The 12,134-nt window shown below is 28.7% G+C and overlaps 2 protein-coding genes and 1 non-coding gene across 3 annotated transcripts; 2 read left to right on the top strand and 1 right to left on the bottom strand.

Moving 5' to 3' along the window:
* Positions 1–1,629: 1,629 nt before the first annotated feature.
* LOC125807773 (cytochrome b561 and DOMON domain-containing protein At3g07570-like) lies at positions 1,630–5,376 on the top strand. Its single transcript, XM_049487513.1, is given in 6 exon segments — positions 1,630–1,932; positions 2,056–2,145; positions 2,147–2,242; positions 2,392–2,608; positions 4,746–5,029; positions 5,127–5,376. Coding segments are annotated over 6 exon segments (1,125 nt in total). The 5' UTR covers positions 1,630–1,725; the 3' UTR covers positions 5,358–5,376.
* Positions 5,377–5,827: 451 nt separating this feature from the next.
* Positions 5,828–7,547, bottom strand: LOC125807845 (uncharacterized). Its single transcript, XM_049487576.1, has 3 exons — positions 7,071–7,547; positions 6,200–6,271; positions 5,828–6,087 (listed from the first exon to the last, which is right to left on the bottom strand). The coding sequence occupies exons 1-3, from the start codon at positions 7,521–7,523 to the stop codon at positions 6,019–6,021; spliced, it is 594 nt and encodes a 197-aa protein (XP_049343533.1). The 5' UTR covers positions 7,524–7,547; the 3' UTR covers positions 5,828–6,018.
* Positions 7,548–7,692: 145 nt separating this feature from the next.
* Positions 7,693–7,766, top strand: TRNAI-AAU (transfer RNA isoleucine (anticodon AAU)). Its single transcript has one exon. It is a non-coding gene; the product is annotated as a tRNA-Ile (tRNA).
* Positions 7,767–12,134: the final 4,368 nt, after the last annotated feature.

The raw sequence follows: 12,134 nt of genomic DNA, 5'->3' as shown, positions 1-12,134 counted from the left end.
TTGCATGACAATGTAGATCAACTTTCAATTTATAATTCAAACTTTCAATTCATATTAAAAATAAAATGAATAAAATTAGAATGAAGAAAATGAATTCAAGTTTGGTGACAATAAGAAAAAAATATTAATCTGTAATACGATCATCACTCATCTGCATATAAATTTCTCCTTCTTCAACTACATATATTCAACACCAAAATTGCTTGATCCCATCTTCATTAAACGATCCTCTTTCTTTGATTTTTTTTTTTTCAACTGATCATCTTTAAGATCTAGAGCTTTCCAAATAAAGTGCAGTTATTGTTAATGTAGCAACATAAAACAAAAGAAAAATAGAGGAACTATGCAAACACTTACCTTTCCATGAATGAATGATAAGGATTATCATTGCTTTGACTCTCCTTTATTGAGATACATTTATTTTTTTCACCAGAAAAACCAAAGAAAATACTGACTGAATTATATTGTTAAGTTTACTGAATGATACTGTTGATTTTTTTGGGAATAGGAAGTTAAGCAAGTGGGTGAGGAATTTTAGGGACAGTTATTTGTAGTTAAAATTTTATTTTTTATTTTTAAAATATTTTTTTAAAAAAAACGAATAGATAATTAGATAGATTTAGAGATTGTGTAGAAGTAGGAGTGTGTATTGAACAGTTTTTTAACCGCAAATTTAAATTTAATTATTAATTAGTAAAAATAATTTTATAAGAAAATGCATCAAAATTTCTAATTGGTTACTTAGGTTTTTTATATGTTGAATTTTTTTTAAAGAGTACATGTTTATATAATAAAAATTAATTAAAGTTTTAAACTATTCAAAGGAATGAAATGGTAACATAAAAATTCTTATAATTTTATGTTTGTATAATAATATATTTATTTGCAATTTTGTACATTGCATAAATATTGCTTTTAAAGTTAATAAACGGTAACTTTAAACTATTTTATATAACTGTTTTTTTTTTATAAAAAAAAACTGTTTTATATTTTTGTTTTCTTTTTTAAAATTGAATATATTATTTAAATTAACAAAAGATAATTAAGCTACTTAAATTGAGTTTATTATTTAAATTAACTAAAGATAATAAAATTCAAGAAAAAATGTAGTGCTGACACGTGATGTTTTTTCTTCTCCTATTATATATAGATAGATTCTTATAATTTTATGTTTGTATAATAATGTATTTATTTACAATTTTGTACATTGCATAAATATTGCTTTTAAAGTTAATAAACGGTAACTTTAAACTATTTTATATAACTGCTTCTTTTTTTTATAAAAAAGAACTGTTATATATATATATATATATATATATATATATATATATATATTTTAAATTGAATATATTATTTAAATTAACAAAAGATAATTAAGCTATTTAAATTGAATTTATTATTTAAATTAACTAAAGATAATAAAATTCAAGAAAAATTGTAGTGCTAACACGTGTCGTTTTTTCTTCTCCTATTATATATAAATAGATTCCAAATCTTCAAATTTGATTTTGTACATATAAAATTATGTTACATTTTGACATGTTGAATTATAATATTTGATTCATTTATTGAATCAACAAATAAATGAATAATTCAACCCGTACATATATGATTACATAACCACCATGCACTTAACCAACTAGGCCACTACTTCCCCATTACAATCATCTCTCCCACTTATTTGCCACAAAGAAACAGAGTGTGAGAGAGAAAAAAGTTGAAAAGATGAAGGCATCTTTCAAATTCTCTGCCTCCTTCTTCTTCATCATCTTTCAAATAATATTTATCAGTTCCCAAATTTCGACAGTAAATTCTCAAGGCAGCAGTACAGATTCGTGCAATTCGAATCTCAAACTTAAAAGCGAAATTCTCTTCGATACCACTTCCTTCCATTGTCTTACAGTATGGAGTCAACAAGACTACATCCTCAGAGTACAATTTCCTTCATTATTACTATCAGAAATCGCTAATTTTCGATAGTAGATTAGGGATTTTTTTTTCAGTAGTGATATCTCATTAACATTTTCTTCCTTATTTTTTTTTCTCTGTTTCAAGTATATGAGAACAGATACAAATGTATGGAGTTATGTTCTCTCAGCACCAAACACAAATTCATATATTGCTATGGGATTTTCAGAAAAGGGAAAAAATGGTTGGCTCAACTGCAATTGTTGGCTGGGTCTCTAATGACGGAACTGCCACTATGAAGAAGTATTTTCTCGGCGGTCAATCGCCGAATCAGGTATGTTTCTAGTCCGATCTAGGACTGGTTACCATTGTTTTTTGCTCGAATTATGTATGTATAATTTTTTTTAAATTTAAATGTATACGTATAATAATATCATATTTATTCTGAATCGACTTAACTTTAGATTTTGAATTTCCGATCAGGTGTTGCCTGATGAAGGAAATCTCCAGCTTGTCAACTTTACATCCTCCGTCGTAGCTGAAAACTCGAGAATCTATTTGGCCTTTCAGTTGAACACTGAAATGCCCAGTAATCGGCTCATTTACTCCGTCGGGCCGTCGGGAATACTGCCGTCCACCGCCGATTACCGGTTGACGGAACACCAGGATCATACATCTACTTCCTTGGATTACAACACAGGTTAGTGAATGGATGAAGTTCGAAATTTATTGTCTTGTTATTGTATGGACTTAATTTGATTGTCTTATATCACACAAATTATTTCAAATTTTGATATAATGTAAAATCACACAAATGTTTTAAAAATGCTCTCTCATGGAGTATTTTGTTTTTTTAAAGTAAATTTTGTTGAAAAAAAATAAACAAATCAAAAAGTCTCTTCCTTAGTTGCACCAACGGTGGTGACTTGGTGATCAATAAAGTCGTTGAGAGTGGTTTTAGGTTGAAATTTCATAGAGATAAAAATACTAGGTAATTCTTCTCACGTGTCCTAGTTTTGGTGGACAAAGTTACTCGATACATGCTATTAACAGAAGGTGATAGGTATTCCATGAAATTAGTCGAAGTATGTGAAAATTGATCAAACACCACCGTCATAAAAAAAAAAAAAAAAAAAGAGGCCCCTTGTAAGTTGATTAGTATTAGTTGGTATTGTGAATCTATTACTATGACGGACCATTGAAAAATAGTGGCGGGTTGAATATGATTATTCTACTTAATAGTTGTGTATCCCTTCAGGTTCGATTCATCCTTGGTATGAAAAATCCATGTATGAACTGAGAAGTGTTTCCTCGTCTTACGCAATGCAAATTCATAATTGGAACTTGAATCCAAATACCAAACACCGAGTGAAGAGAAAAAATGACAAAATTACTATCTTGCCACATTGCGTACTATTTTTGGAAAATAAACCAGCCAGTATCTAACAGTTCGTTGAAAAATAACAATTTTGATACAACAATATTATAACATTGCCATGAATTTCAAACTTTAGTAAGTGTAAAATCTAAGATATAGTCATGATATTTGAATAAAAAATTGCCTAATTTTTCATGAACTTGTGAAGTTTTGATCATTTTTCAACAACAATCCAGAATATGACTACTTTGAATTATATCCCAAAAAAAGAAAAAGTCTTTCTAGTAGGGAGACTAGTAGTGGTGGGTGGGTTCCACGAGCAGCTTCTAATGAAGGCAATCATAATTGGTCTAAAAGAGTAAGAAGATAGTTGCCCTGCACCAACAAATGTATCAATTACTTTATATTCTAGTCATAACAATAATAATGTTTTAAGTACCAACAAACATATGTCGTTTTTACGTCTTTGACTTTAGGAAGTGGAAGAGGTTTGATATTTATTTTGGAGTTCGATTAATTATTTGTATCAGATAGGGCTTGATTCGGGGTAACACTTCTTACCAGAGATTTTTCATATCTAGCACTCGAACTCGAGATTTATAATTAAGGAAGAAGCAGTCTCATACACCGCACCACATTTTTTTGTGGTTGGAAGCCAATGTTGTTTGTTAAGTTTTCTTTAAGAAAAAAAAAAGGGCTTCCTAATCTCAATAGTACAATTCAATCAATCAACTATTTGTATAAGCCAAAATAGTTGGCATCTCATGACTAACAAACTAAATGTGTATTTTAATTTCTTTTAAGACAAAACAAATCTCAGTTGGGAAAGAAGAAAATTAAAGTACTATGGTGAAGTAGTAGGTAAAACATCTTAATATAATAATGTCTAGTTTGTTGATTGAACTGGATTCAATAATAGCATGATGCTGAATTTTATTTTAATTGGGTAGATATAGCTTATGCTTTTTCCTGTTTTTTTTAAAATATAAAATATTTGTTTGATTGAATCCTTTTAAGTACTCTCTCCATCCTCTTTTAAGTACCACTTTTTTTTTTAACTCATCCTAAAAAGAGCGTCACATTTCTATGTTTGGGAAAAGATGATGACATGATTCGTTAGGACATACTTGATACAAAAATTCACCTTGTTATTATAATGAAAATGAAAATGTAAACAATGTAATTTTAGTACTTGTAGAAATTAACTTGCGTGTCAAAAATCTTCTGCTATGCTGTATGCATCTTAACTTCATGGCTGCTCAAATATTGTCACATAAAAATGGGCTAGAAGTAGGGGCGAAAGTAGCTTATACGTTACGAGTTCATGTGAACCCAATAATTTTTTGCTTAAACGCAGTTTATGTATTGAGAAATACACTAAATATTTGATCGTGAACTTAGTTACTGCTTTATGTATTGTGTATTAATTTCATATGCTTGTTATGTTGTTGTAAAACAGGTCAAAGTGAAACAAAGACCCTTTATGCAAACCTGAGGAGAAGCCATGGACTTCTAAATATGTTTGGATGGGGAATTCTCATGCCAATTGGGGTCATGGCAGCTAGATACTTGAGGCAATATGATCCAATCTGGTTTTACTCTCACATAACTATTCAATCGTTAGGGTTTATCCTAGGATTCGCGGGTGTTATCAGTGGACTCGTTCTCAATAGTCGTCTTCAGAACAATGTCAATAGACACAAAGGCCTTGGCATCTTCATTCTTCTTCTAGGTTGCTTGCAGGTTTGTCTCAACGCTCAAGTTGACTCGACTTACAAAAATTACATTGATGATTTTGATTTATCGATATTCATTTTGGCTGTTTTTCTTTATTGGATAGGCTATTGCAATATTGGTGAGACCAGACAAGGAATCAAAAATAAGAAAATATTGGAATTGGTACCATTACATTACAGGGAGAGTATTGATACTTTTGGCAACAATAAATGTTTTCTATGGTATCCATTTAGGAAATGCAGGAAGTTCTTGGAACGCTGGTTTTTCTGTTGTTTTGGTTATTTTATTCATCACTGCTTTAATGCTTGAGATCAGGATGTGGAAGAGAAAGTAGAAATCTTTTTTTTTTTTTTGTTATGTTTCATTCATGTAATATTATTGTTTATTTTTCTTGTTTTTTGAAGATTTTCTTTTGTATTTTTTCTACACACATTACATAATACTAACAGCCAATTCTTTCCAGAACTTAATATTTGTTGAATACAATATTTACAAGACCAATTTAAATTGATTGTAACTTTACAAACTTGTTCATCCAATCCGACCCAAGATACTAACCGAGTTCTTCAGCAGTAGTTCAGTAGAACTCGGGGATTATCTTTCATTTCAACAAGAGAAATTGATCAGATGAAGAACACAAAGATGAAAAAAGATAGATGCAGAGATACTAATGTTCCGAACATTAGAGCTGTAAGTGCTGTGGTGCCAGAGGTTATGTCATACAGGGGAAAACAGGAGTTCTCAAGTATGAACTTGAGATGGTTAAGCACAGATCAATCGCGATAGACAGTAAAAACAACAGAATAATTTCAAGGAACAAACATTGATAAAACCAATATATTTATACAACAAACTGGTAGTTCAACATGAGACAATTAGCCAACAACTAGTATGTTGAAGGTTCGAATTGTATGAAAAGGAAAATGCTGTGTTGCAGGAGATTTTTGGAAAATGCAAATCATTGTCTTTTGTGACTATAGCTGTAAATTCATTCCCTATGCATTTGAGTCCTTATCCGATGAGCTATCGGTCATGATTTCATCTTCTTCATCGTAATTCAGCTCCTATAAGAAAATATAAATTTTCCATATCAATGTGAACAAAAGAAACAATAAATCAAATTTTATTTTAGCTCTGTTGTAGCAGAGGAGATTAGCTAGTAAATGTTCTACTTGCCTTTAGATGATCACCCTTTATCTTCTTTTCTTCTATCTTCTCCCTGAGCGTTCGAATTGGAGAAATTTTTTGCTGCAATATACATTCACCACCAATCAATTTCATCTCAATGTGAAACAGTTCATTCTTCAAATTCTCTATACCTATATCATCGTGCCTCAATTTGAACTTAAAACCTCAGGGTGAATTTTGAACCCCCTAAACGTCAACCTCTTGACTCGTGTTCAGGCGATTCAAAATCCATAAATATTTACATTAAAAACAATTATTGGTGTAAAAAAACACCAATATATATGTTGTAATTTTCTCAGAGGGGTTCGGGTGAACACCCTCGTGGCCCTCTAGATCCGCCCTCGAGGGTAATCATGTTCATTTCATTGAGTTTCACGCAACCATAAACAAGAAAATCATTCAAAAAATCAACTTATAATAGGATTTATATTTTAAATTTCTTGCATCTTCATCTAAGATAAATCTCTAATTACAAAATAAAATTTTTGAGATTCAATTTTTTTTTTATTAATTGATTTTTATTACAAAAACAGATTTGGATTTTTTTTAGTTTTCCATTTTTTATCAGACTTAAGTTCACCTGAAAGCAATCAGAATAAAAATAGAGTTACCGTGCAGGATAATCTGAGCTCATTCAATCGGAAAAGCCGATCAACTTCAAGCTCAAGCTGTTTATATTTTAAATTTCTTGCATCTTCATCTAAGATAAATCTCTAATTACAAAATAAAATTTTTGAGATTCAATTTTTTTATTATTAATTGATTTTTATTACAAAAACAGATTTGGATTTTTTTTAGTTTTCCATTTTTTATCAGACTTAAGTTCACCTGAAAGCAATCAGAATAAAAATAGTGTTACCGTGCAGGATAATCTGAGCTCATTCAATCGGAAAAGCCGATCAACTTCAAGCTCAAGCTGTTTCTGCATCTCCCCTCTGTTTAAGAGCTCTTTCATCTGCAAATCCAGCATCAAATTCCTTTCTTTCAACATCTTCTCCGTCTTCTCTTTATCGCCTTTCAGCCTCTCGAGCTTTTCACGAATGGCACTAAGCTCCTCAGCTAGCGATGAATCGAACGGCTCATCCTGAATGCAGCTGATTGGATTAGTTGCCTTTTTCGGAATTGAAAAATCTGGATGAAGATTCTCTTTGTTTGAGTTTTGAGTTACTGAGATTTCGATCCATTTTTCAGGTTTATTTGAATTGGATGGAACCGGAGTTGCCAGAGTATTCTTAGGTTGAAGCGGTTTCCGGCCAGATAATGGCCGGCGGATCTGATTGTCGGGAAAAGGTGATGGAGCTGTCGATGGCATTTTGTTTTTTTGTATAGCTTTAATTTGTTGGTTCGAATTTGAAATGGTGAAGGCGGACAACAACGGCTACTTATAAAAATGTGTGTAGGCAGACTGGCACCAGAATCCAATGTTTTTGTGAGGAATAATAAACGATTAAATTTGACATTTGAGTGCTTCAGCATAACAAGGCCCATTAGCTCAGTTGGTTAGAGCGTCGTGCTAATAACGCGAAGGTTGCAGGTTCGAGACCTGCATGGGCCATAATAATTTTTGTGTTCATTTTTCTGCCATCTACAAGGGTTGTCTTCATCATTTTTAGATATTTTTTTGACCTAACTCTATTTCTCCTTACACTTGCCATATATAGCTAACTTCTCTCATTTCCTTGCTAGATAAGTGTACATGTGCATCTTTTATTCATATATCTGAACTATTTTCGCATTATCTCCTCATCCTATCCATCACATATACGAAGTTTAGTAAAATAGAAAAAACATGAATTGATCTTCTTTGACTAAGTCAATGTCACCAAAAATAAAAAATAAGACTTATTTGACACATTTTATTCAATTTTCTTAGTGAATATTCTATACTCTTCATACTCTATTTATACAAAGTTGAATAAAATAGAATATTGTACATTATTTTGGATTGTTTTTTTCTTCAACTGATGGTCTATCAAAATCAATTTCTCTATCTCTAAAGTAGTAATAAAGTCTCTTAACATTTTATATTTTTCACATGTTATTTTGTGAGATTACACTGAATATATTATTATTGTATGGTGGGCACCAATTGATTCCAAATCCAAACGAAAGTAAAAGGACCAATTGATTAGATTGAACAATCTTACCCATTACAGCTGGGCACCAATTGATCATAAGAAACAAAGATTCAAAAAAACTTAAAAACTTTTTTATTTCCAATCATTTTCTTTAATCTATCTATACGAAAGAAACTGAAACTTGAGGTGTCTTGCCCTTGAATAATCAAAATACATCTTTCAAAATTTATTTTATTTTTGTTAGAAAAAAGGGAGAAAATACTTTTCTGGTTCATGAAATAAATGTGAAATTAATTGAATAAATCAAACATATATATATATTACTATATAAGAAGAGGGAATAAATATTCACCACAAGTCAACGTGTGTTCCAATAAGAAGAGGGAATAAATATTCACCACAAGTCAACATGTGTTCCAATAAGAAGAGGGAATAACCAATATATTTATAAAAAGAAATGACATATAAAATAAAATGGAGAGAGTATTGGTTTTTCAAAATGGAAAAGGACAAAACACATATAAAACTTTAATAAAAAGTACTATAGTTTACAATAAATAATAACTTAAAATATCTACAAGACAACAAAAAAAAACTAATTTTTGTACTGCTTTTGTCACATAAATTAGGATTGGGATGATTTTAAAATTTTAATTTTAGTTATACATTATAAAATAGCCGAAAAATTGAATGATATAATTTTTTTTAAAATAACCGAATGAATTACTATATAAGAAAAGGGAATAAGTATTCACGATAAGTCAACATGTGTTCCAATAAGATAAGAAGATGGAATAAGTATTCACCACAAGTCAACATGTGTTTCAATAAGAAGAGCGAATAACCAATATATTTATAAAAAGAAATGACATATAAAATAAAATGGAGAGAGTAGTGGTTTTTCAAAATGGAAAAGGACAAAACACATATAAAATTAAAAGACATATAAAAAAAAGTTGGTTTAACTCTCAAACATAAAAAGTAACATATGTTATTAAAAACTTTAATAAAAAGTACTATAATTTACAATAAATAATAACTTAAAATATCTACAAGACAACAAAAAAAAGACTAATTTTTGTACTGCTTGTGTCACATAAATTAGGATTGGGATGATTTTAAAATTTTAATTTTGGTTATACATTATAAAATAGCCGAAAAATTGAATGATATAATTTTTTTTAAAATAACCGAATGAATTACTATATAAGAAAAGGGAATAAGTATTCACGATAAGTCAACATGTGTTCCAATAAGATAAGAAGATGGAATAAGTATTCACCACAAGTCAACATGTGTTTCAATAAGAAGAGCGAATAACCAATATATTTATAAAAAGAAATGACATATAAAATAAAATGGAGAGAGTAGTGGTTTTTCAAAATGGAAAAGGACAAAACACATATAAAATTAAAAGACATATAAAAAAAAGTTGGTTTAACTCTCAAACATAAAAAGTAACATATGTTATTAAAAACTTTAATAAAAAGTACTATAATTTACAATAAATAATAACTTAAAATATCTACAAGACAACAAAAAAAAGACTAATTTTTGTACTGCTTGTGTCACATAAATTAGGATTGGGATGATTTTAAAATTTTAATTTTGGTTATACATTATAAAATAGCCGAAAAATTGAATGATATAATTTTTAAAAAAATAACCGAATGAATCGTCCTATCGATAACCCTAATGTTACTTCTACTCTATTTATTTTTACTTAAATTTAGAAAGATATGCTTCATTCTACCCTCAATCTTATCGCTACATTTATTTATTATTTAAAATTGAAATTAAAAAGACAAATGACAAATAAGTTTCTATATTAGCTCACTTATGAGCAAAATATATTATAACAATCTTTACTAATTTTATAACAATACATAAACTATACTCCCTCCGTCCCATATTAGATGGGCACTTCCAACTTTACACGGTGATTAAGAAATCATTAATACATTGGAAGATTTCACCATTTTCCCCTTTGTTTATATCAATGCACATTGAAATGAGTTACAAAAAATACACATACAATATAGAAATGGTCATATTAATTGTAGGGGTAAAATGGAAAAGAATTAATTAATTATATCCTAATTTAATAAGTGCTCAAATAATATGAAAAAAATATTTTTAGTAAGATTCTCATCTAATATGGGACGGAGAGAGTAACAATATAACTTTATTAATGTTGGGCCTGGGCAGCGCCCGGGCTTTCTTTACTAGTATATATATATATATATATATATATATATATATTATATATATATATATACCAAATTTATAATCTCGTCATTATTTAACCTTGATATTTTATCTCCACAATATAATTATGATATAATTTGTTTGTGTTCCAATCATCCAAACGACCCCTCATAATATTTGTTAGATGTTTCACATAATATATGTGAGTTTGAATTTCACTTTTCTTTTCTTTTTTCATTTTAAATTTGATTATGCAATAAAAGATTAAAAATTAAATAAATTGTGGTTAGGTTGTAGTTTATGTTTGATCCAGTTTTGTTAAGTTCAAGTCTCGATCAAAAAAAGCGAATTAATTGACTATTGGTGGCAACTATAGACGTGTAAATGGAGAATAATACCATGAAGACCTTTTCTTTGATTGCAAATTGACTTATAAAACATAGAAACAAATAAATTACAATTTAATGTTCTATATTACTCCCTCCGTCCACAATTGTTTGTCAGGATAAGGTCATGCACACCCCTCAAGAAAAATTTAATAAAAGATGTAATTTGACTAATATAACCCTATTATACCAAGAATATCAAAAGTCTACATAACTTTTCAATTGAACTACACTATCATTAAGGGCAGAATTGGAAAAAAGTAATTAATTGTTTCTTGATTGTTTAAATTGACAATTAATCTTGGACATCTATTTTTAGTATATCTGCCAAATAATTGTGGACGGAGGGAGTAATTATTAATTATAAATAAAATAAATGGAAATCTATATGTTGTCATTGTAGTCAACAAATCAACCAAACAACCATGCTCGTGTCAAAAATATAATACTCATTTAAATAGATAGTGTAATTGTTTTTTCAAACTACTACAATAAAAACAGTAACATCTAATCTCAACAAATTGAATATATAAAATATCAAATCTATTGTTAAACCCATTCATATTGCTTTATCTGATTATTTGTTGAATTCACTTAGAGCTGAGGTTTTTACAAAAATAATTTATCTATCCGTCAAAGTATATATATATTTTATCATCTTTATATTCACTTTATGAGATTTTACTAAATATATTGTTATTATTATTTATTTGTTGAATAAGCTTGTACCACTTATTACAGAAGAAAAATACAGTATTCTTAATAATGAAATAATACTCACAATTCTTTCGTGCTTTGAGACTTAACACAATTGAATTCATACTAAAAAAAATATATTTTGAAATATAACGTAATCTAATAAAGTAGATCAAATAGTTTTACAAATAGAGTATAAAAATGATGATAAGTATACAACATTAAATAGGTATAAAAAGGATGATAGGTATACAACATTATTTTACCTTGTAAATCTAAAAGTATTATTTACGATAAACTCTCATAAAATATATATTTATAGAAAATAGTATAGAAAAAAAATAAAAAAAACCACAAATAATATGATAAATGAAAAAAAAACAATAACAAGAAAATTACTAAGGATCCAATTTTTTTAAAAGATTAAATGACACTTGACTACATAAACATCAAATACATAATTATAATTTTAAAATAAAAAAAATACTTACAACGTTACCGTTTTAATGTCTAGCCAACAATATATTAGGCTAGAATCAGAATTTCACAAATTAA

The sequence above is a fragment of the Solanum verrucosum genome, unplaced genomic scaffold, assembly GCF_900185275.1.
Source record: "Solanum verrucosum unplaced genomic scaffold, falcon-dt-bn FXZP01000183.1, whole genome shotgun sequence".
In the NCBI taxonomy this organism is placed as follows: domain Eukaryota; kingdom Viridiplantae; phylum Streptophyta; class Magnoliopsida; order Solanales; family Solanaceae; genus Solanum; species Solanum verrucosum.
The sequence above is the reverse complement of the archived record's forward strand: the minus strand, read 5'-3'. Positions and strand labels throughout refer to the sequence as shown.